Consider the following 25,198-nt stretch of genomic DNA (forward strand, 5'->3'; position numbering starts at 1 on the left):
TGGAAGCAGTGCAGATAGTTCAACTGCAGAATAGATTTTAAGATTCAGAGAGGTCTGTTGTATCCAATAGTCTGAATCAGTGCTAGTGCAAAGTCTTGGCTCCACCTCCTCCTGCTAACAGTTGTAAATTGTTTTTTTTCTCAGCTGTACATAAAAGAAGAAAGGGATCCATTTTGAGACAACACAGCTGTGTGCTGTTGAAGGGTGACCTGTAGGACGTTTGGTTCCTCCTATTGAATACCACCCTGGTTGGATCTAAGAAATGTACATCTTGAGACAATGAAACAGAATACACTGATTTATAGACAAGGAAATAAGGGAAGTTAGAGAATTCACGTGTTGGTCCTTGTGTTTGTTCACCGCGTGTTTTTCCCTCGAAGAAAAAAACGTACAGTTCCTCTTATTCTTCCTTATTTGGGTGTGGAAGCAGTGCAGAAAGTTGAACTGTTTCTGTGCACAATCTATTTTAAGATTGAGATCTGTTGTAGCTAATAAGATGGTGACTGAAGTGTGACACCAGACAGGCAGACACGTCGCTAGGACAACACGATTAAGCAGAAGACATAGCGTTCACATCATGCTACAGAACTGGATCCCGGTTCCCGGTGTTTATCCCTATTTTACACATACACTACCTGCCTCACTTGAAAAAACAACCTCCCCAACATTTTAACAGGTGATTGAAGACAGGAGAGATCTCTTGAGAGATCTCAATCTCCCTAGACGACTTTGTTTTGGGGGTCTTGTCAACATGTTATCTGCTATTTTGTTTCGTAGTGTCTGATGATCTACAATGGCCTCATCTGTACCAGAGCTGCTTCTGGCTACTCTGAATCAGCTGGCTGATGATGAGTTGAAGACATTTAAATGGTACCTGAAGCAACATGACGGATTTATATCTCAGATGGGCTTATATCCCATTTCAAAGAGTCAGTTAGAGAAAACTGACAGAGAGGACACAGTGGATAAGATGACAGAGACCTACGGTTATGTGGACACACTGAAGATCTCACTGGAGATACTGAGGAGGATTAACCACAACAATCTTGCAGAGAAGTTAAAGACTGACTATGAAATAGGTAATTCACAATTGATATGTGCATGATGTGTAAAAAAAATTGTGCACAGGAAGTTCATCATTATAAATGTGAAATGTTTTATTGTTGAAAGTCCTATCAAGCTGTTTCTGGGAGGAATATGTATTTTATCACCCTAACACCACCCCCTTCTTTTGAGGACAACTTAGTTCTGTATTTCCATGACTACCTCATTAGACTGATGTGTGTTGCTGTGCCTAGGTCCGCAGTCTGGGACGGGTCCTGATCAGCCCCAAGCGTCAGCAGCAGTATCAGCAGACACACCACCCACACACAGCCTGAACACAAGCACCTCAACACCAAGGGTCTACCCTGACACCAACCAACCATACCACCAGACTACACAGGAGTGGAAACCTCCAGGCTCAACAACAGGTAATATACTGTAGGGAAACCTCCTAGCTCAACAACAGGTAATATACTGCAGGGAAACTTCCTAGCTCAACAACAGGTAATATACTGCAGGGAAACTTCCTAGCTCAACAATAGGTAATATACTGCAGGGAAACTTCCTAGCTCAACAATAGGTAATATACTGCAGGGAAACTTCCTAGCTCAACAACAGGTAATATACTGCAGGGAAACTTCCTAGCTCAACAATAGGTAATATACTGCAGGGAAACCTCCTAGCTCAACAATAGGTAATATACTGCAGGGAAACTTCCTAGCTCAACAACAGGTAATATACTGTAGGGAAACTTCCTAGCTCAACAACAGGTAATATACTGTAGGGAAACTTCCTAGTAGGGAAACTTCCTAGCTCAACAACAGGTAATATACTGTAGGGAAACTTCCAGGCTCAACAACAGGTAATATACGGTAGGGAAACCTCCTATTTCAACAACAGGTAATATACTGCAGGGAAACTTCCTAGCTCAACAACAGGTAATATACTGTAGGGAAACTTCCTAGTAGGGAAACTTCCTAGCTCAACAACAGGTAATATACTGTAGGGAAACTTCCTAGCTCAACAACAGGTAATATACTGTAGGGAAACTTCCTAGCTCAACAACAGGTAATATACTGTAGGGAAACTTCCTAGCTCAACAACAGGTAATATACTGTAGGGAAACTTCCTAGCTCAACAACAGGTAATATACTGTAGATAGTTCCTCTATTGTTTATTGATGTTGAGTAGCCAGAGAACACATGCTTGCCAACTTGATATCCAACAGAACAGCTGGTAGAGAGGACATGGGAGGATGGTAATATTAGTGTTGCATACTGTACATACCCCCCCCCCCCCCACCCCATCTATGTACATACATACCCCTTCTCTTAGCAGAGGTTGATGTTGAGAAAGAAGCTGCTGAGGAAACATCTACTTCCTCTGTTCTAGTTCAGAGTCCCTCTGCAGATCCCTCCAACAACATTGAGACTGAAGACCCTGGTGTTGCCCCTACACTTCCTGTTTTAAAGTCTACAAAAGATGGTAATGCTTAATCAACATTTTAATATTCACTAAACCATTCACAAAAAAGAATGATTCTATACAGTGCCAAATAAGGGTTATTTGGTTCGTGGCCATAGCGGATCCCTTTTTGGTGCTATTTAGAACCTTTTTTTGAAGGTTCTATAAAGAACCATGCTCATAAGGTTCCAAATGGAACCTTTAGGGTGCTATAAAGAGCCCTTTCCTAAGATTCTATAAATAACCATTAATAAAGGTTTCTATGGTTAGAACCCTTTTTGGGGCTCTATAAAACCCTTTTATGTTTTTTTTATAGAACCTTTATGGAGAACGGTACTATAAAGAACCTTCCTCAATCTCAAAGGTTCTTTGTAAACCCCTTTGAAGAACCATACAGGGCTTTTTATTCTGGGTAGCCATATTACATCTGGTTAATTCCATAGATGTAATTATTGTGTTAATTGGTTAAATCAGGTGTGGTACCTCTGGAACAGCTGGGGGTCCCTGAGGAGAACATTGAGAACCACCGACTTAATCAACCGTTGTCAGTTGACACAAGGCCATATGTGACAAAAAAAACTAACAAAACTAATAAGTCTGGAAATGTATGACCTCACTAACTGTAAGTCGCTCTGGATGAGAGTGTCTGCTAAATGACTTCATTGTAAATGTGAGGTTTTCACAAGACACCGTCACTGGCCATAGTCATATTTAACATGGAATGGCATAACACAACTGATTAGATCAACTGGAATTACACTCTCACGGTTGCACAAAAAGAGCTGTGCGCAAACCACGCCACAAAAATATTCTAATGAGCCACCGCCCCTACATTTTTATTATCACTAAAAAAAAGGGAAGAACCCTTTTCTGAACTGCAATGGGTTCTTTGCGTCATTATGGTTCCACATTGAACCAAGGTTTAGTGAATATTAAAATGTTGATTAAACATGACCATTTTTTACAGTCTTTAAAAACCAGGAAGTGTAGGGGTAACACCAGGATCTCCAGTCTAAATGTTGTTGGAGGGATCTGCAGAGGGACTCTGAACTGGAACAGAAGAATTAGATGTTTCCTCAACAGCTTCTTTCTCAACACCAACCTCTGCTTAGAGAAAGAGGAAGGGGTATGTCCCAGAGAACCCTTGAGGAACCCTCTTTTCTTAATGTGTATGAACATTTACTAAATTAACTGTTGTTTGGATATATAGATGGGTCTGCATACCATTGGAAACTCAAGTCTTACCTGAAAGATGCCTACACAAATATATTTGAGGGGATACCTGAGGCAGGAAATTCAGTACATCTAAATGAGATCTACACAGAGCTCTACATCACAGAGGGTGGAAGAGGAGAGGTCATAACTGGACATGAGGTGAGGCATATTGAGACAACAACCAGGAGACCAGCAAGACCAGAGACATCAATCAAATGCAATGACATCTTTAAACCCTCAACTGGACGAGGCAAACGTATCAGAACTGTGCTGACAAAGGGAGTCGCTGGCATTGGAAAAACAGTCTCTGTGCAGAAGTTCATTCTGGACTGGGCTAGAGGAAACGCAAATCAAGATATTCATTTCATTTTCCCACTCCCTTTTCCAGAGCTGAATTTAATGAAAAAGGAACAGCATAGCTTCGTTGGCATTGTAGATCATTTTTTTGTAGGCGTGAAAGAATCAGGAATTTTCAAGAATGACAATTTCAAATTTCTGTTTGTCTTTGATGGTCTGGATGAGTGCCGACTGCCCCTAGACTTTGAAAATAACAAGAGTTGCCGTGATGTAACAAAGTCAACCTCAGTGGACGTGCTGCTGACAAACCTCATCCACAGGAAGCTGCTTCCCTCTGCTCTCCTCTGGATAACCTCCCGACCTGCAGCAGCCAATCAGATCCCTCCTGAATGTGTTGACCAGGTGACAGAGGTACGAGGGTTTAACGATCCACAGAAGGAGGAGTATTTCAGGAAGAGATTCAGTGATGATGAGGACGTGGCCAGCAAAATAATCACTCACATAAAGACGTCAAGGAGCCTCCACATCATGTGCCACATTCCAGTCTTCTGTTGGATTTCTGCCACAATTCTTGAAGACCTGTTGTCTGGAAAGAAGACAGGAGAGATACCCAAGAACCTGACTGAGATGTACTCACAATTCTTTGTATTTCAGTCCAAACAGAAGAATAGGAAGTATCATGGAAATGCAGCGTCACACTGGAATAAAAAGATTATCATGAAAATGGGTAAGCTGGCTTTTCAACAGCTTCAAAATGGCAACCTGATCTTCTACGAGTCAGACCTGAAAGAGTGTAGCATTGATGTCACTGAAGCCTCAGTGTACTCAGGAGTGTGCACACAGATCTTTAGACAGGAGACTAGGATTTCCAAGGAGAAGGTGTACTGCTTTGTGCATCTCAGCATACAGGAGTTTCTTGCTGCTGTATACGTCTTTCTCTCATTCAACAACAGAAATCTAAATCTATTGTCTAAGACACTGTCAACCCCCCGAAGGCTTCTCACGCAGTTCAGGACAATATCTACAATTGAAGTCCACAAGCGTGCAGTGGACAAGGCCTTACAGAGTAAGAATGGACACCTGGACTTGTTCCTCCGTTTCCTTCTGGGCCTCTCACTGGAGTCCAATCAGATTCTCTTACGAGGCCTACTGAACGAAAGAACAAGAAGATTAGAGGACAATGAGGAAACAGTCAAGTACATCAAGGAGAAGATCAGGAAGAATCCCTCTCCAGAGAGGTGCATCAATCTGTTCCACTGTCTGAATGAACTGAATGATAATTCTCTAGTGGAGGAGATCCAAAGATACCTGAATTCAGGAAATCTGTCCAAAACCAACCTGTCACCTGCACAGTGGTCAGCTCTGGTCTTTGTGTTGCTGACTTCAGAAAAGGAGCTGGATGTGTTTGACCTGAAGAAATACTCCAGATCAGAGGAAGGTCTTCTGAGGCTGCTGCCAGTGGTCAAAGCCTCCAAAACCGCTCTGTAAATATGGGTTTTTAATATAATCATCAGTCAGAATACACAGATACACATGAGCATATTACTTACTCATTGGTGATTCTCAAATGTTCTGTACATGTACACAGTACACACAGTTGTCTAAATTCATGTTCATTGTGTTTTACTTTTCAAAGGCTTAGTGGGTGTAACCTCACTGTGAAATGCTGTGAAGCCTTGGCCTCAGCTCTTTACACAACCTTTAAACAACACCTGAGAGAGCTGGACCTGAGTAACAATGACCTGCAGGATTCAGGAGTAAAGCTGCTCTCTGCTGGACTGGAGAATCCACAGTGTAAACTGGAGACTCTGAGGTCAGTAAATCTTATTGTTTTGTCATTAATCCAAAGTTCAGAGTTAATAATATGCCATTTAGCAGACACTTTTATCCAAAGCGACTTACAGTCATGCGTGCATACATTTGGGTGGTCCCGGGGATCGAACCCACTACCTTGGCGTTACAAGCGCCGTGCTCTACCAGCTGAGCTACAGAGGTCCTGTTCTCCTGATGTTCTTAGTTTCCATTAAACTGAACTTTCACTGTTCCCAAGCTAACCAATTAAAATCCTGTTTGTAAATGAAAATCGAACTCACCATACAATACAGTACAGTATGTGATTAAACTGACCGTATACAGTTGACATGATGGTTGGGTTTTAAACTTGATGTTCTGTCAGTTGGAATGAGACTTGTTAGAAGTGTGATCATCCAATCGGCTCCCTTGAACCCTTCAAATCTAATCTCTCTGCAGGCTGTCAGGCTGTCAGGTCACAGAGGAAGGCTGTGCTTCTCTGGTCTCAGCAATGAGGTTAAACCCCTCCCACCTGAGAGAGTTGGACCTGAGTGACAATGACCTGCAGGATTCAGGAGTGAAGCTGCTCTCTGCTGGACTGGGGAATCCACACTATGAACTGAAGACACTGAGGTCAGTATTCCTGTACTTGTGATAGTTCATTAGAACCATATGTTTATAGTAGACAATATCAGCCTGATGTGTTTGGTATCAGCTGATTTGAAATGAAATGTCATGGGTCCCATACTTCTAATGGTACAGCATCTTTATGCGACACGCTGATCATTTCGTCTTTTTACTTTTCAAATAGGCTTCTTAGATGCAACATCACAGAGAAAAGTTGTGAATTTTTTGCTTCAAATCTCAACTCCTCAAACCTGAAAGAGCTGGATGTGAGTGAAAACAACCTGCAGGATTCAGGAGTGAAGCTGCTCTCTGCTGGACTGGGGAATCCCCACTGTAAACTGGAGACACTGAGGTCAGTATTCCTGTACTTGTGATAGTTCATTAGAACCATATGTTTATAGCGGACAGTATCAAACTAATGTGTTTGGTGTCAGCTGAAATTCAATGTCATTGTTCCCAAACTTCAACTTGTATATGTATAGTATATTTATGTGACATGCTGATCATTTAGTCTTTTTGGTGTTCATGTAGAGTTAGAGGATGTAACCTCACAGAGAAAAGCTGTGAATTTCTGGCCTCAAATCCCAACCCCTCCCACCTGAGAGAGTTGGACCTGAGTGACAACAACCTGAAGGATTCAGGCGTGAAGCTGCTCTCTGCTGGACTGGGGAATCCACACTGTAAACTGGAGACTCTGAGGTCAGTAAATCTTTGTGTTTTGTCTTCAATCCACATGTCTACAGAGATCAATGTTCTCCTAATCTTCTTAGTTTCCATTTAACTTAACTTTCACTGTTTCCAAGCTACCCAATTAAAATCCGGCTGGTAATCTTTCATTTTACTCACCATACCGTATGTGATTAGACTGACCATATACAGTATACATTGTGGTTGGGTTTTAAACTTGAGGTTCTGTGAACTGGAATGAGACTTCTAATAATATAATATGCCATTTAGCAGACGCTTTTATCCAATGCGACTTACAGTCATGTGTGCATACATTTTTACGTGTGGATGGTCCCGGGGATGGAACCCACTACCTTGGCGTTACAAGCGCCATTCTCTACCAATTGAGCTACAGAGGACTTGTTAGAAGCGTGATCATCAAGGAGGCCCCACTTGAACCCTTCAAATGTAATCTCTATGCAGGCTGTCAGGCTGTCTGGTCACAGAGGAAGGCTGTGCTTCTCTGGTAGCAGCAATGAGGTTAAACCCCTCCCACCTGAGAGAGTTGGACCTGAGTGACAATGACCTGAAGGATTCAGGAGTGGAGCTGCTCTCTGCTGGACTGGGGAATCCACACTGTAAACTGGAGACACTGAGGTTAGTAGTCTGTATTAGTTCAACAAGTGATAGTTTATTAGAACCACATGTTTTATAATGGACAGTCTCAACCTATGTGTTTGGTACAATACAGCAATACAGGTGTACAGCAATCTTTAAGTCATACCACAGATTCTCAATTGGAATGAGGTCTGGGCTTTGACTAGACCATTCCAAGACATTTAAATGTTTCCCCTTAAACCACTCGAGTGTTGCTTTAGCAGTATGCTTAGGGTCATTGTCCTGCTGGAAGGTGAACCTCCGTCCCAGTCTCAAATCTCTGGAACACTGAAACAGGTTTCCCTCAAGAATTTCCCTGTATTTAGCGCCATCCATCATTCCTTCAATTCTGACCAGTTTCCCAGTCCATGCCGATGAAAAACATCCCCACAGCAGGATGGCGTTCTCGGGGTGATGAGAGGTGTTGGGTTTGCGCCAGACATAACGTTTTCCTTGATGACCAAAAAGCTCAATTTTTGTCTCATCTGACCAGAGTACCTTCTTCCATATGTTTGGGGAGTCTCCCACATGCCTTTCGACGAACACCAAACGTGTTTGCTTATTTTTTTCTTTAAGCAATGGCTTTTTTCTGGCCACTCTTCCGTAAAGCCCAGCTCTGTGGAGTGTACGGCTTAAAGTGGTCCTATGGACAGATACTCCAATCTCTACTGTGAAGCTTTGCAGCTCCTTCAGGGTTATCTTTGGTCTCTTTGTTGCCTCTCTGATTAATGCCCTCCTTGCCTGGTCCATGAGTTTTTGTGGGCAGCCCTCTCTTGGCAGGTTTGTTGTGGTGCCATATTCTTTCCATTTTTTAATAATGGAATATGGTGATATTTTTTTATAACCCAACCCTGATCTGTACTTCTCCACAACTTTGTCCCTGATCTGTTTGGAGAGCTCCTTGGTCTTCATGGTGCCGCTTGCTTGGTGGTGCCCGTTGCTTAGTGGTGTTGCAGACTCTGGGGCCTTTTAGAACAGGTGTATATATACTGAGATCATGTGACAGATCATGTGACACTTAGATTGCACACAGGGGGACTTTATTTAACTAATTACAGTGGGGGAAAAAAGTATTTAGTCAGCCACCAATTGTGCAAGCTCTCCCACTTAAAAAGATGAGAGAGGCCTGTAATTTTCATCATAGGTACACCTCAACTATGACAGAAAAAAATGAGGGGAAAAAATCCAGAAAATCACATTGTAGGATTTTTTATGAATTTATTTGCAAATGATGGTGGAAAATAAGTATTTGGTCAATAACAAAAGTTTCTCAATACTTTATTTTGTCCAAATCCAAAATGCTGGAGTATAGAGCCACATTTAAAATGTTAGCTTCACTGTCAAACTAGATATGGTGTGGACTGTATACTCAATACAATCTAAATCTGATACCTCACTGTCTGTCTTTTGACTGATACTGCTTTTTAAACTACTCTGGTCAGTCTACTCAAATATGTGTACTGTACATTTTTCTATCTGCAGGCAATACTTTGATAATGTCATTTCTAATAATGATACATTCATTTATGAATAGATATGTCAGGTTTCAGGACACTGATATATCTGAATATGTTGAAAAATATATTGCCACTATTTTCCCCACCAAAGAATAGCAGTGTGGTTTTAATATGATTTGACTCTTTGCAGGCTGTCAGGCTGTCTAGTCACAGAGGAAGGCTGTGCTTCTCTGGTCTCAGCTCTGAAGTCAAACCCCTCACACCTGAGAGAGCTGGACCTGAGCTACAATCACCCAGGAGACTCAGGAGTCAGACTGCTCTCTGCTGGACTGGAAGATCCACACTGGAGACTGGGGAACCTTGAGTAAATTGATAACTTATGTCAATCACTAATGTGTGTTATGTAACATAGACCATTTTGTTGTGTAAAATGATATGATTTATTGTGGGCCAAAACGTCCATTTAACTGATAACCAGTAAGATAACAGTTAAGTTAGGACAGTTAAGTTAGGACAGTTAAGTTAGGACAGTTAAGTTAGGACAGTTAAGTTAGGACATGTACCAGTCTGGAGCGCTTTCTTTGTCACACAGAATCTGAATGTCCGTAATGTACATACACTATCAGTCAAAAGTTTGGACACATCTACTCATTCAAGGGTTTTTCTTAATTTTTTACTATTTTCTACATTGTAGAACAATAGTGAAGACATCAAACTATGAAATAACACATATGGAATCATGTAGTAACCAAATAAGTGTTAAACAAATCAAAATATATTTTATATTTGAGATTATTCATGATGACAGCTTTTCACACTCTTGGCGTTCTCTCAACCAGGTTCACCTGGAATGCTTTTCCAACAGTCTTACAGGAATTCCCAGTGCTGAGCACTTGTTGGCTACTTTTCCTTCAGTCTGCCGTCCGATTCATCCCAAACCATCTCAATTGGGTTGAGGTCGGGGGATTGTGGAGGCCAGGTCATCTGATGCAGCACTCCATTACTCTTCTTCTTGGTCAAATAGCCCTTACACAGCCTGGAGGTGTGTTGGGTCATTGTCCTGTTAAAAAAACCAATTATAGTCCCACTAAGCCCAAACCAGATGGGATGGCATATCACTGCAGAATGCTGTGGTAGCCATGCTGGTTAAGTGTGCCTTGAATTCTAAATAAATCACAGACAGTGTCACCAGCAAAGCACCATAACACCTCCTCCTCCATGCTTTACGGTGGGAACTACACATGCGGAGATCATCCGTTCACCCACACCGCGTCTCACAAAGACACGGCGGTTGGAACCAAAAATCTCAAATTTGGACTCCAGACCAAAGGACAAATTTCCACCGGTCTAATGTCCATTGCTCTTGTTTCTTGGCCCAAGCAAGTCTCTTCTTCTTATTGGTGTCCTTTAGTAGTGGTTTCTTTCCAGGAATTCGACCATGAAGGCCTGATTCACACAGTCCCCTCTGAACAGTTGATGTTGAGATGTGTCTGTGACTTGAACTCTGTGAAGCATTTATTTGGGCTGCAATTTCTGAGGCTGGTAACTCTAATGAACTTATCCTCTGCAGCAGAGGTAACTCTGGGTCTTCCATTCCTGTGGCGGTCCTCATGAGAGCCAGTTTCATCATAGCGCTTGATGGTTTTTGCGACTGCACTTGAAGAAACTTTCAAAGTTCTTGAAATGTTCCTTATTGACTGACCTTCATGTCTTAAAGTAATGATGGACTGTCGTTTCTCTTTGCTTATTTGAGCTGTTCTTGCTATAATATGGACTTGGTCTTTTACCAAATAGGGCTATCTTCTGTATACCCCCCCTACCTTGTCACAACACAACTGATTGGCTCAAACACATTAAGAAAGAAATTCCACAAATTAACTTTTAAGAAGGCACACCTGTTAATTAAAATGCATTCCAGGTGACTACCTCATGAAATTGGTTGAGAGGGTGGCTATTTGAAGAATCTGAAATATAAAATATATTTAAAAAAAATTTGGTTACTACATGATTCCATATGTGTAATTTCATAGTTTTGATGTCTTCACTATTATTCTACTATGTAAAAATAAAGAAAAACCCTTGAATGAGTAGGTGTGTCCAAACTTTTGACTGGTAGTGTATTTATTTGTGTGTGTCTATTACGTGTGTGTGTGTGTGTGTGTGTGTATTACGTGTGTGTGTGTGTGTGTGTATGTATGTGTGTGTCTGTGTTTTACTGTCTATTTGATTCTCCTTCAGCATTGAAAATGGTGAAAAGTGCAGAATCATACCAGGGCTGAAAAAATGTGAGTATTGGCTGCTGGGAAGAATAACCTATACTTCATATATCTTCAAAGTTGATATTGAATTGATTTTAGTTCAGGACGGTCTGATTTATAGTGGGAGGGGAGCTAGTAGACAGTGGGAGGGGAGATAGTAGACAGTGGGAGGGGAGATAGTAGACAGTGGGAGGGGAGCTAGTAGACAGTGGGAGGGGAGCTAGTAGACAGTGGGAGGGGAGATAGTAGACAGTGGGAGGGGAGCTAGTAGACAGTGGGAGGGGAGCTAGTAGACAGTGGGAGGGGAGATAGTAGACAGTGGGAGGGGGGAGATAGTAGACAGTGGGAGGGGAGATAGTAGACAGTGGGAGGGGAGATAGTAGACAGTGGGAGGGGAGATAGTAGACAGTGGGAGGGGAGATAGTAGACAGTGGGAGGGGGGAGCTAGTAGACAGTGGGAGGGGAGATAGTAGACAGTGGGAGGGGAGATAGTAGACAGTGGGAGGGGAGATAGTAGACAGTGGGAGGGGAGATAGTAGACAGTGGGAGGGGAGATAGTAGACAGTGGGAGGGGAGATAGTAGACAGGGAGGGGAGCTAGTAGACAGTGGGAGGGGAGATAGTAGACAGTGGGAGGGGAGCTAGTAGACAGTGGGAGGGGAGCTAGTAGACAGTGGGAGGGGAGATAGTAGACAGTGGGAGGGGAGATAGTAGACAGTGGGAGGGGAGATAGTAGACAGGGAGGGGAGCTAGTAGACAGTGGGAGGGGAGATAGTAGACAGGGAGGGGAGATAGTAGACAGGGAGGGGAGATAGTAGACAGGGAGGGGAGCTAGTAGACAGTGGGAGGGGAGCTAGTAGACAGTGGGAGGGGAGCTAGTAGACAGTGGGAGGGGAGCTAGTAGACAGTGGGAGGGGAGTTAGTAGACAGTGGGAGGGGAGATAGTAGACAGTGGGAGGGGAGATAGTAGACAGTGGGAGGGGGGAGATAGTAGACAGTGGGAGGGGGGAGATAGTAGACAGTGGGAGGGGAGATAGTAGACAGTGGGAGGGGGGAGCTAGTAGACAGTGGGAGGGGAGATAGTAGACAGGGAGGGGAGCTAGTAAACAGTGGGAGGGGAGCTAGTAGACAGTGGGAGGGGAGATAGTAGACAGTGGGAGGGGAGCTAGTAGACAGTGGGAGGGGGAGATAGTAGACAGTGGGAGGGGGGAGATAGTAGACAGTGGGAGGGGAGATAGTAGACAGTGGGAGGGGGGAGCTAGTAGACAGTGGGAGGGGGGAGCTAGTAGACAGTGGGAGGGGAGATAGTAGACAGTGGGAGGGGAGATAGTAGACAGGGAGGGGAGCTAGTAGACAGTGGGAGGGGAGATAGTAGACAGGGAGGGGAGCTAGTAGACAGTGGGAGGGGAGCTAGTAAACAGTGGGAGGGGAGCTAGTAAACAGTGGGAGGGGAGATAGTAGACAGTGGGAGGGGAGATAGTAGACAGTGGGAGGGGAGCTAGTAGACAGTGGGAGCTAGTAGACAGTGGGAGGGGAGCTAGTAGACAGTGGGAGGGGAGATAGTAGACAGTGGGAGGGGAGATAGTAGACAGTGGGAGGGGAGATAGTAGACAGGGAGGGGAGCTAGTAGACAGTGGGAGGGGAGCTAGTAAACAGTGGGAGGGGAGCTAGTAAACAGTGGGAGGGGAGATAGTAGACAGTGGGAGGGGAGATAGTAGACAGTGGGAGGGGAGCTAGTAAACAGTGGGAGGGGAGCTAGTAGACAGTGGGAGGGGAGCTAGTAGACAGTGGGAGGGGAGCTAGTAGACAGTGGGAGGGGAGATAGTAGACAGGGAGGGGAGATAGTAGACAGTGGGAGGGGAGATAGTAGACAGGGAGGGGAGCTAGTAGACAGTGGGAGGGGAGCTAGTAAACAGTGGGAGGGGAGATAGTAGACAGTGGGAGGGGAGATAGTAGACAGTGGGAGGGGAGCTAGTAGACAGTGGGAGGGGAGCTAGTAGACAGTGGGAGGGGAGATAGTAGACAGTGGGAGGGGAGATAGTAGACAGTGGGAGGGGAGATAGTAGACAGTGGGAGGGGAGATAGTAGACAGTGGGATGGGGGAGATAGTAGACAGTGGGATGGGGGAGATAGTAGACAGTGGGATGGGGGAGATAGTAGACAGTGGGATGGGGAGCTAGTAGACAGTGGGAGGGGAGCTAGTAGACAGTGGGAGGGGAGATAGTAGACAGGGAGGGGAGATAGTAGACAGTGGGAGGGGAGCTAGTAGACAGTGGGAGGGGAGCTAGTAGACAGTGGGAGGGGAGCTAGTAGACAGTGGGAGGGGAGTTAGTAGACAGTGGGAGGGGAGATAGTAGACAGTGGGAGGGGAGATAGTAGACAGTGGGAGGGGAGATAGTAGACAGGGAGGGGAGCTAGTAGACAGTGGGAGGGGAGCTAGTAGACAGTGGGAGGGGAGCTAGTAGACAGTGGGAGGGGAGTTAGTAGACAGTGGGAGGGGAGATAGTAGACAGTGGGAGGGGAGATAGTAGACAGGGAGGGGAGATAGTAGACAGGGAGGGGAGATAGTAGACAGGGAGGGGAGATAGTAGACAGTGGGAGGGGAGATAGTAGACAGTGGGAGGGGAGCTAGTAGACAGTGGGAGGGGAGATAGTAGACAGTGGGAGGGGAGATAGTAGACAGTGGGAGGGGAGATAGTAGACAGTGGGAGGGGAGATAGTAGACAGTGGGAGGGGAGATATTAGACAGTGGGAGGGGGGAGATAGTAGACAGTGGGAGGGGGGAGATAGTAGACAGTGGGAGGGGAGATAGTAGACAGTGGGAGGGGAGATAGTAGACAGTGGGAGGGGAGATAGTAGACAGTGGGAGGGGAGATAGTAGACAGTGGGATGGGAGATAGTAGACAGTGGGAGGGGGAGATAGTAGACAGTGGGAGGGGAGATAGTAGACAGTGGGAGGGGAGATAGTAGACAGGGAGGGGAGCTAGTAGACAGTGGGAGGGGAGCTAGTAAACAGTGGGAGGGGAGATAGTAGACAGTGGGAGGGGAGCTAGTAGACAGTGGGAGGGGAGATAGTAGACAGTGGGAGGGGAGATAGTAGACAGGGAGGGGAGCTAGTAGACAGTGGGAGGGGAGATAGTAGACAGGGAGGGGAGATAGTAGACAGGGAGGGGAGCTAGTAGACAGGGAGGGGAGCTAGTAGACAGTGGGAGGGGAGCTAGTAAACAGTGGGAGGGGGGAGATAGTAGACAGTGGGAGGGGAGATAGTAGACAGTGGGAGGGGGAGATAGTAGACAGTGGGAGGGGGAGATAGTAGACGGTGGGAGGGGGGAGATAGTAGACGGTGGGAGGGGGAGCTAGTAGACGGTGGGAGGGGGAGATAGTAGACGGTGGGAGGGGGGAGCTAGTAGACGGTGGGAGGGGGGAGCTAGTAGACAGTGGGAGGGGGGAGATAGTAGACAGTGGGAGGGGAGCTAGTAGACAGTGGGAGGGGGGAGATAGTAGACAGTGGGAGGGGGAGATAGTAGACGGTGGGAGGGGGGAGATAGTAGACAGTGGGAGGGGGAGATAGTAGACGGTGGGAGGGGGGAGATAGTAGACGGTGGGAGGGGGAGCTAGTAGACGGTGGGAGGGGGAGATAGTAGACGGTGGGAGGGGGGAGCTAGTAGACGGTGGGAGGGGGGAGCTAGTAGACAGTGGGAGGGGGGAGATAGTAGACAGTGGGAGGGGAGCTAGTAGACAGTGGGAGGGGGGAGATAGTAGACAGTGGGAGGGGGAGATAGTAGACGGTGGGAGGGGGGAGATAGTAGACGGTGGGAGGGGGAGATAGTAGACGGTGGGAGGGGGGAGATAGTAGACGGTGGGAGGGGGAGCTAGTAGACGGTGGGAGGGGGAGATAGTAGACGGTGGGAGGGGGGAGCTAGTAGACGGTGGGAGGGGGGAGCTAGTAGACAGTGGGAGGGGGGAGATAGTAGACAGTGGGAGGGGAGCTAGTAGACAGTGGGAGGGGGGAGATAGTAGACAGTGGGAGGGGGAGATAGTAGACGGTGGGAGGGGGGAGATAGTAGACAGTGGGAGGGGGAGATAGTAGACGGTGGGAGGGGGAGCTAGTAGACGGTGGGAGGGGGAGATAGTAGACGGTGGGAGGGGGGAGCTAGTAGACGGTGGGAGGGGGGAGCTAGTAGACGGTGGGGGGGGGTTGGTAGACAGTGGGGGGGGGGGATAGTAGACGGTGGGGGGGGTTGGTAGACAGTGGGGGGGAGATAGTAGACGGTGGGGGGGAGATAGTAGACGGTGGGAGGGGGGAGATAGTAGACGGTGGGAGGGGAGATAGTAGATGGTGGGAGGGGAGATAATAGGCTCCCCCTCCCACTGTCTACTATCTCCCCTCCCATTGGATGAATAAATTAGGGCGTCCACCCACACAGCCAGTGCCGTCAGTAAATGAGGGATATTGGCCAAATGAGCCACATTTACATGCCCTTAAAGACAGCTTATAGCAAATTACAAAAACACTATTCCTTGTGTTTTCAATTGATGTGTAGCATATTCTAAACGTTATAGTCAATAGTTTTATTGGTTTTTACTTTCCTAAAACAATAATTGTTCACCTCACGGTTCAGCTGTTGGAGATTTGAGCACTAAATGCATCAGGGCGTTGCATGCATAGGCCTATAGGTTTAGGAGTCCACTGTATGATATGAATATAAAAAAATATAAAGGAAGAGAAGCTTAGGTATAGCCCCAGAGAGAGAGATATGCTGGCGGCATGCTACAACACCGACATTCTTCATGTCAGATGGCTGCTGCGTCTACAGATAAAGGCGTACAGAAGGAGGCTAATTCGTTCATTTTCTATCCAGATTTTTGTATATAAAGATAAGCATTATATTGTTAGATTATAGGAGTAACTCTGTTAGGCCTAAAACACTTCCTCACCTCAAGTTCAACTGTCAGAGTCAGTTGGAGCGCCGGTGCCCACTGCCTTCATACCATAGTCCTGTTGAACAGTCAGAGTCAGTTGGAGCGCCGGTGCCCACTGCCTTCATATCATAGTCCTGTTGAACAGTCAGAGTCAGTTGGAGCGCCGGTGCCCACTGCCTTCATATCATAGTCCTGTTGAACAGTCAGAGTCAGTTGGAGCGCCGGTGCCCACTGCCTTCATATCATAGTCCTGTTGAACAGTCAGAGTCAGTTGGAGCGCCGGGGCCCACTGCCTTCATATCATAGTCCTGTTGAACAGTCAGAGTCAGTTGGAGCGCCGGTGCCCACTGCCTTCATATCATAGTCCTGTTGAACAGTCAGAGTCAGTTGGAGCGCCGGTGCCCACTGCCTTCATATCATAGTCCTGTTGAACAGTCAGAGTCAGTTGGAGCGCCGGTGCCCACTGCCTTCATATCATAGTCCTGTTGAACAGTCAGAGTCAGTTGGAGCGCCGGTGCCCACTGCCTTCATATCATAGTCCTGTTGAACAGTCAGAGTCAGTTGGAGCGCCGGGGCCCACTGCCTTCATATCATAGTCCTGTTGAACAGTCAGAGTCAGTTGGAGCGCCGGGGCCCACTGCCTTCATATCATAGTCCTGTTGAACAGTCAGAGTCAGTTGGAGCGCCGGGGCCCACTGCCTTCATATCATAGTCCTGTTGAACAGTCAGAGTCAGTTGGAGCGCCGGGGCCCACTGCCTTCATATCATAGTCCTGTTGAACAGTCAGAGTCAGTTGGAGCGCCGGTGCCCACTGCCTTCATATCATAGTCCTGTTGAACAGTCAGAGTCAGTTGGAGCGCCGGTGCCCACTGCCTTCATATCATAGTCCTGTTGAACAGTCAGAGTCAGTTGGAGCGCCGGTGCCCACTGCCTTCATATCATAGTCCTGTTGAACAGTCAGAGTCAGTTGGAGCGCCGGTGCCCACTGCCTTCATATCATAGTCCTGTTGAACAGTCAGAGTCAGTTGGAGCGCCGGGGCCCACTGCCTTCATATCATAGTCCTGTTGAACAGTCAGAGTCAGTTGGAGCGCCGGTGCCCACTGCCTTCATATCATAGTCCTGTTGAACAGTCAGAGTCAGTTGGAGCGCCGGTGCCCACTGCCTTCATATCATAGTCCTGTTGAACAGTCAGAGTCAGTTGGAGCGCCGGTGCCCACTGCCTTCATATCATAGTCCTGTTGAACAGTCAGAGTCAGTTGGAGCGCCGGTGCCCACTGCCTTCATATCATAGTCCTGTTGAACAGTCAGAGTCAGTTGGAGCGCCGGTGCCCACTGCCTTCATATCATAGTCCTGTTGAACAGTCAGAGTCAGTTGGAGCGCCGGTGCCCACTGCCTTCATATCATAGTCCTGTTGAACAGTCAGAGTCAGTTGGAGCGCCGGGGCCCACTGCCTTCATATCATAGTCCTGTTGAACAGTCAGAGTCAGTTGGAGCGCCGGGGCCCACTGCCTTCATATCATAGTCCTGTTGAACAGTCAGAGTCAGTTGGAGCGCCGGTGCCCACTGCCTTCATATCATAGTCCTGTTGAACTGTCAGAGTCAGTTGGAGCGCCGGTGCCCACTGCCTTCATATCATAGTCCTGTTGAACAGTCAGAGTCAGTTGGAGCGCCGGGGCCCACTGCCTTCATATCATAGTCCTGTTGAACAGTCAGAGTCAGTTGGAGCGCCGGGGCCCACTGCCTTCATATCATAGTCCTGTTGAACAGTCAGAGTCAGTTGGAGCGCCGGGGCCCACTGCCTTCATATCATAGTCCTGTTGAACAGTCAGAGTCAGTTGGAGCGCCGGTGCCCACTGCCTTCATATCATAGTCCTGTTGAACAGTCAGAGTCAGTTGGAGCGCCGGTGCCCACTGCCTTCATATCATAGTCCTGTTGAACAGTCAGAGTCAGTTGGAGCGCCGGGGCCCACTGCCTTCATATCATAGTCCTGTTGAACAGTCAGAGTCAGTTGGAGCGCCGGTGCCCACTGCCTTCATATCATAGTCCTGTTGAACAGTCAGAGTCAGTTGGAGCGCCGGTGCCCACTGCCTTCATATCATAGTCCTGTTGAACTGTCAGAGTCAGTTGGAGCGCCGGTGCCCACTGCCTTCATATCATAGTCCTGTTGAACAGTCAGAGTCAGTTGGAGCGCCGGTGCCCACTGCCTTCATATCATAGTCCTGTTGAACAGTCAGAGTCAGTTGGAGCGCCGGTGCCCACTGCCTTCATATCATAGTCCTGTTGAACAGTCAGAGTCAGTTGGAGCGCCGGGGCCCACTGCCTTCATATCATAGTCCTGTTGAACAGTCAGAGTCAGTTGGAGCGCCGGGGCCCACTGCCTTCATATCATAGTCCTGTTGAACAGTCAGAGTCAGTTGGAGCGCCGGGGCCCACTGCCTTCATATCATAGTCCTGTTGAACAGTCAGAGTCAGTTGGAGCGCCGGGGCCCACTGCCTTCATATCATAGTCCTGTTGAACAGTCAGAGTCAGTTGGAGCGCCGGTGCCCACTGCCTTCATATCATAGTCCTGTTGAACAGTCAGAGTCAGTTGGAGCGCCGGTGCCCACTGCCTTCATATCATAGTCCTGTTGAACAGTCAGAGTCAGTTGGAGCGCCGGGGCCCACTGCCTTCATATCATAGTCCTGTTGAACAGTCAGAGTCAGTTGGAGCGCCGGGGCCCACTGCCTTCATATCATAGTCCTGTTGAACAGTCAGAGTCAGTTGGAGCGCCGGGGCCCACTGCCTTCATATCATAGTCCTGTTGAACAGTCAGAGTCAGTTGGAGCGCCGGGGCCCACTGCCTTCATATCATAGTCCTGTTGAACAGTCAGAGTCAGTTGGAGCGCCGGTGCCCACTGCCTTCATATCATAGTCCTGTTGAACAGTCAGAGTCAGTTGGAGCGCCGGTGCCCACTGCCTTCATATCATAGTCCTGTTGAACAGTCAGAGTCAGTTGGAGCGCCGGTGCCCACTGCCTTCATATCATAGTCCTGTTGAACAGTCAGAGTCAGTTGGAGCGCCGGTGCCCACTGCCTTCATATCATAGTCCTGTTGAACAGTCAGAGTCAGTTGGAGCGCCGGTGCCCACTGCCTTCATATCATAGTCCTGTTGAACAGTCAGAGTCAGTTGGAGCGCCGGGGCCCACTGCCTTCATATCATAGTCCTGTTGAACTGTCAGAGTCAGTTGGAGCGCCGGTGCCCACTGCCTTCATATCATAGTCCTGTTGAACAGTCAGAGTCAGTTGGAGCGCCGGGGCCCACTGCCTTCATATCATAGTCCTGTTGAACAGTCAGAGTCAGTTGGAGCGCCGGGGCCCACTGCCTTCATATCACATATCATAGTCCTGTTGAACTGTCAGAGTCAGTTGGAGCGCCGGGGCCCACTGCCTTCATATCATAGTCCTGTTGAACAGTCAGAGTCAGTTGGAGCGCCGGGGCCCACTGCCTTCATATCACATATCATAGTCCTGTTGAACTGTCAGAGTCAGTTGGAGCGCCGGGGCCCACTGCCTTCATATCATAGTCCTGTTGAACTGTCAGAGTCAGTTGGAGCGCCGGGGCCCACTGCCTTCATATCATAGTCCTGTTGAACAGTCAGAGTCAGTTGGAGCGCCGGGGCCCACTGCCTTCATATCACATATCATAGTCCTGTTGAACTGTCAGAGTCAGTTGGAGCGCCGGTGCCCACTGCCTTCATATCATAGTCCTGTTGAACAGTCAGAGTCAGTTGGAGCGCCGGTGCCCACTGCCTTCATATCATAGTCCTGTTGAACTGTCAGAGTCAGTTGGAGCGCCGGTGCCCACTGCCTTCATATCATAGTCCTGTTGAACAGTCAGAGTCAGTTGGAGCGCCGGTGCCCACTGCCTTCATATCATAGTCCTGTTGAACAGTCAGAGTCAGTTGGAGCGCCGGTGCCCACTGCCTTCATATCATAGTCCTGTTGAACAGTCAGAGTCAGTTGGAGCGCCGGTGCCCACTGCCTTCATATCATAGTCCTGTTGAACAGTCAGAGTCAGTTGGAGCGCCGGTGCCCACTGCCTTCATATCATAGTCCTGTTGAACAGTCAGAGTCAGTTGGAGCGCCGGTGCCCACTGCCTTCATATCATAGTCCTGTTGAACAGTCAGAGTCAGTTGGAGCGCCGGGGCCCACTGCCTTCATATCATAGTCCTGTTGAACTGTCAGAGTCAGTTGGAGCGCCGGGGCCCACTGCCTTCATATCATAGTCCTGTTGAACTGTCAGAGTCAGTTGGAGCGCCGGTGCCCACTGCCTTCATATCATAGTCCTGTTGAACAGTCAGAGTCAGTTGGAGCGCCGGTGCCCACTGCCTTCATATCATAGTCCTGTTGAACAGTCAGAGTCAGTTGGAGCGCCGGTGCCCACTGCCTTCATATCATAGTCCTGTTGAACAGTCAGAGTCAGTTGGAGCGCCGGTGCCCACTGCCTTCATATCATAGTCCTGCAGTATAATAGACCAATAGCCACACCACAACTTCACAAAAGTTTCTAAACTTTATTAACGTAATATCAAAAGAAATCAAGCCATTGTTTACAGGGAAAATACGATCAGGAACTCATAAAATAGGACTATAATAATAACAATGATATATCATTATTATAATAATGATAAAACAAACGATTATAAATACGATTTTTGTTAATACATTAAGTTCCAAAATTGCATCCTACCTGAATAGCGAGTTGCACAGTCGCTTGCATTTGGCCATTTGTGTGGTATTAAAACATATTCTGCTAAATATACCCCCCCCTCCCCCTCCCCCTCCCCCCACCGTTCAGCACCCTCAACTCAAAACATCTTCCCGCGGCTATGAACCTGTATGGTGCTATAAAGAACCCTTTCATAAGGTTCTATAAAGAACCATTCAAAAAAGGTTATATAAAAAAAAGGCTACCACTATGGTTAATTTGTAAGTCGCTCTGGATAAGAGCGTCTGCTAAATGACTTAAATGTAATGACCCTTTTTGGTGCTATATAGAACCCTTTTTATGGTTCTTTTTAGAACCTTGATCAATCTCAAAGAAGAAGAACCATACCAGGTTTTTTTATTCTGGTTAGCCATATTACTGTTAAAATTCCATAGATATTATATATTGTGTTCATTGGCAAGTTAAATCAGTTATGGGATGCGCAAATCTGATATGGGTCACATGTAAAACTGTGTGTGGACAGTCGTAAAAAAAAGAGAATCAGATTTGGGTTCTTAGGGTGTCTGTGTAAACACAGCCAATGTATCAATCCAGTTTATAAAAGGTCTGGATAATCATCCGGGATGTGAATTGTGATCAATACCATCTCCATCTCCCCAGTCATACCACAGGAGGTTGGTGACACCTAAATTGGGGAGGACGGCTGGAGCGGGAAAAGTGGTATGGTATCAAAGACATCAAACACAACACATGGTTTCCATGGTTTCCATGTGTTTGATGCCATTCCATTCGCTCCGTTCCAGCCATTATTATGAGCCGTCCTCCCCTCACCAGCCTCCCCTGGTCACAAAATCATCAGACTTGAGATTAAAAGACAATAACAGAACATATTGATGGCAGTCTGATAACTGTATTAAAGAGGAACTATCGCCAAAAACCTACTTTTCTGGTTGACAACGGCCTATGTGGCATCGGTACTAGAGATCCTGGTTCGAATCCAGGCTCTGTCGCAGCCGGCCGCGACCGGGAGACTCATGGGCGGCGCACAATTGGCCCAGCGTCGTCCAGGGTAGGGGAGGGAATGGCCGGCAGGGATGTAGCTCAGTTGATAGAGCATGGTGTTTGCAACGCCAGGGTTGTGGGTTCGTTTCCCACGGGGGGCCAGTATGAAAAAAAAAAAAAAAAAAAAATATTTTTTGTTAAAAATAAATAAATAAAATGTATTAAAATATATATATAAATAATAAATAAATAAATAATAATGAAAAATAAATATATAAAAAAGTCAAAAATATATATTTTTTATTTATAAATATATATATGTATTCACTAACTGTAAATGACTAAATGTAAATGTAAAATGTACATAAATTATAATCCCAAAAATACAAGAGACTAGAAAAAGCAGTTTGTCTGTAAGATTGTAATAATTACATTACATCATTCGGTCTTCATAAAAGGCCTTGATGATTAACATTCTGATGTGAATGATGATGATTTCTAATATTGGTCTTCCCTATCAGATGCCTGTGATGTCACACTGGACCCAAACACAGCATACAGATACCTCTCTCTGTCTGAGGAGAACAGGAAGGTGACTGGGGGGAAAGAGGATCAGATGTATCCTGATCACCCAGAGAGATTTAACTACTGGGACCAGATTCTGTGTAGAGAGGGTCTGACTGGGCGCTGTTACTGGGAGGTAGAGTGGAGTGGGAGGGGTCGTATAGGAGTGGCATATAAAGGAATCAGCAGGAGAGGATACAGTAATGACTGTGTGCTGGGAGCCAATAACATGTCTTGGACTCTATGGACCTCTAATAACAGTTACTCTGCCTGGCACAATAACAAGGAAACTAACATACCTGTTCCATCCCCCCACTCCAACAGAGTAGGAGTGTATCTGGACTGGCCAGCCGGCACTCTGTCCTTCTACAGAGTCTCCTCTGACACACTGACCCACCTGTACACATTCCACACCACATTCACTGAGCCCCTCTACCCAGGGTTTTGGGTTTGGACAGACTCCTCAGTGTCCCTGTGTCAGGTAAAACCTTTTCATTAGGAAAGCTGGGATCTTGTTGTTATTGACTGATGTTTGTAAATAATGATGTTTTGTAGAATGTTTATTTTGTCAAATTGTTGATGTGACAACCTAGCTTCTGTTTGAATTCGGTTCCACTGAATGGGACGTTCCTGGTTCAGATTGAGTCACATAAAGACAAATAAAGCTGTTGTTTTAAAACACATTAAAGATGTTTGCTTTTTTTATCCTATGAAAGAAGAATGGGCTGTTAATTAAATGTAGTGTTTTGGTGGAAAACCTCTCTGTCAGAAACCTACACAGCCCTCTCCATTGTTGTAGACAGGGCAAACAGGACCATGTGATAAGGAACACCAAAAACTCCAGAGGAATTAATTAAAATGTGATCCTGGTTTATTTTAGGATACATAAAGAGGATGCTTCATAGACAACAATAATTAGAGATCATCTGCAATAAACCTTTAACCTCACAGAACAATGTAAACCAACATAGCAATGCTTCTACTATTGTTAATGGTTAACAGGAAATCAACGATACACAGTTCTCTATACAATACTGACTGGGCTGGTTAACAAGACAGGTATCATCCTCACTGTAATCCTCATCCCCTTCATCATGGCCATATTATAGAGCCTCTACAGTGCTAATGGTGGAGCCTAAGCTACTCCTTCCTGTTACTGCTGCTATAAAAAAAAAAAAAAAAACAGGCATTCAGAACAACGTAGATACCTTGTGCTGTACATCAATAATGAGTTCAGTCGTTTCATGAGGAAACCGGAGGAATATGGCAAGATGCAGAACTCTAATACGACTGTGGGTTCAAGGCCAAACAAGTCAACAAATATAATACATCTTTTTATTAGGAGTCCTGACTGCAAAAAAACTGCCTTTAATGTAGACATGTCAATGTTTACATATTTATATTTGTAGATAAGTATGGTTATGTGTTAATAAGTATGGGTTTAAAATAGATTGTTAGCCCTAATGTATAGTGAGTCTGGAACCCAGGTCTCAATTCCTTGAATCCAAAGGAAGTTTAGGTACAACAACATGCAGACACACACTACATAATCTTCTATAATATTCTCCTTCACAAATTGCCAATGTTCGGGGTTGAGATAATCCAAGTCAAGCTGAAACATTATTGTTCTGTTAAAACACCTAGAACACCCAGAGAACCCACAGAACCCAAACTAGGACATATTTAAAGGTCAGGGGTTAAAGGTCGTCATGCGGCAGTAGAACCTTGTTTAGGTTAGCTTGCTGCTATCCGCTCCTGTCAGGTGGGTTTGCTCTAAAAACATATTGTTGTGCCTTTATCTGTTGGGGAGTTGGAGGGTTTGTGTGATATTACCAAAGTAAGATGTTTTGTGCTTGTGCCTTTTGCAGGGCTATCAATAAGACATCACTGTGATATGGGGAATGCTAGGACTGCCACATGAGCAATGGGACAAATTCAAGTGTGGTGTGTGAGTGTTAAAGGGATACTTTGGGATGTTGGCAATGAGGCCCTTTATCAACTTCCCCAGAGTCAGATAGACTCGCGGATACCGTTTTTATGTCTCTGTGTCCAGTATGAAGAAAGTCAGAGGTAGTTTCACGAGCCAATGCTTCCAGTCATTGCGCTAACGCTAGTTAGCAATTGCGCTAGCGCTGGTTAGCAACTTCCTTCAAACTGTTTCATCTGACTTTGGGGAAGGAGATAAAGGGCTTCGCTGCCAGAATCCTGTAGTATCCCTTTAAGTGTATGCATTAGTGTGTGAACCCCTTGTTATAGGTTAAGACTGTTGTGCTTCCCCCTCCCCTCCACCCCATCCCCAGTTGGTCTGGCCCGTGTTGGTGTGGACGGTTCTAGGTGTGTTCTGCCAGGACGTCGTTGAACACGTTCAGGAACATGTGAACATGGTACTCCTTAAACACCAGAGCAGGACGGAACCGGATCGACCGATCTCCACAGCCACCCAGCAGGACACCTGAGACAGACAGACAGAGACGATAGAGGTTACACAGAAGATCACCAGCGTGGAGTGTGTGTGTGTGT

At 46.3% G+C, this 25,198-nt stretch overlaps 2 protein-coding genes across 3 annotated transcripts in view; one reads left to right on the plus strand and one right to left on the minus strand.

Annotated features, from left to right (window-relative positions):
* Positions 1 to 233: 233 nt before the first annotated feature.
* Positions 234 to 23,428, plus strand: LOC311118476 (NACHT, LRR and PYD domains-containing protein 3-like). Its single transcript, XM_084193268.1, has 11 exons — positions 234 to 1,079; positions 1,299 to 1,472; positions 3,719 to 5,504; positions 5,657 to 5,833; positions 6,271 to 6,444; positions 6,623 to 6,790; positions 6,970 to 7,137; positions 7,588 to 7,761; positions 9,409 to 9,582; positions 11,457 to 11,503; positions 22,636 to 23,428. Exons 1-11 carry the CDS (start codon positions 794 to 796, stop codon positions 23,175 to 23,177), a joined length of 3,870 nt encoding a protein of 1,289 aa, XP_084049394.1. The 5' UTR covers positions 234 to 793; the 3' UTR covers positions 23,178 to 23,428.
* Positions 23,429 to 23,527: 99 nt separating this feature from the next.
* Positions 23,528 to 25,198, minus strand: part of LOC311118477 (4-aminobutyrate aminotransferase, mitochondrial-like) — a 53,554-nt gene continuing 51,883 nt past the window's right edge. For both annotated transcript variants that reach the window (XM_084193270.1, XM_084193269.1), the window contains one exon: positions 23,528 to 25,130. In XM_084193270.1, coding sequence (XP_084049396.1) covers positions 25,009 to 25,130 — 122 coding nt within the window. In that variant the 3' untranslated portion in view covers positions 23,528 to 25,008. The remainder of the gene's footprint in view (positions 25,131 to 25,198) is intronic.

Source organism: Coregonus lavaretus (genome assembly GCF_964263955.1).
Source record: "Coregonus lavaretus genome assembly, contig: HAP1_SCAFFOLD_559, whole genome shotgun sequence".
Classification (NCBI taxonomy): domain Eukaryota; kingdom Metazoa; phylum Chordata; class Actinopteri; order Salmoniformes; family Salmonidae; genus Coregonus; species Coregonus lavaretus.

Coding starts and splice junctions, on each gene's coding strand:
- LOC311118476 (XM_084193268.1), top strand. CDS start 794: ATGGCCTCATCTGTACCAGAGCTGCTTCTGGCTACTCTGAATCAGCTG. Junction 7,762..9,408: donor TGTAAACTGGAGACACTGAG/GTTAGTAGTCTG, acceptor GACTCTTTGCAG/GCTGTCAGGCTGTCTAGTCA. Junction 11,504..22,635: donor CATACCAGGGCTGAAAAAAT/GTGAGTATTGGC, acceptor CTTCCCTATCAG/ATGCCTGTGATGTCACACTG.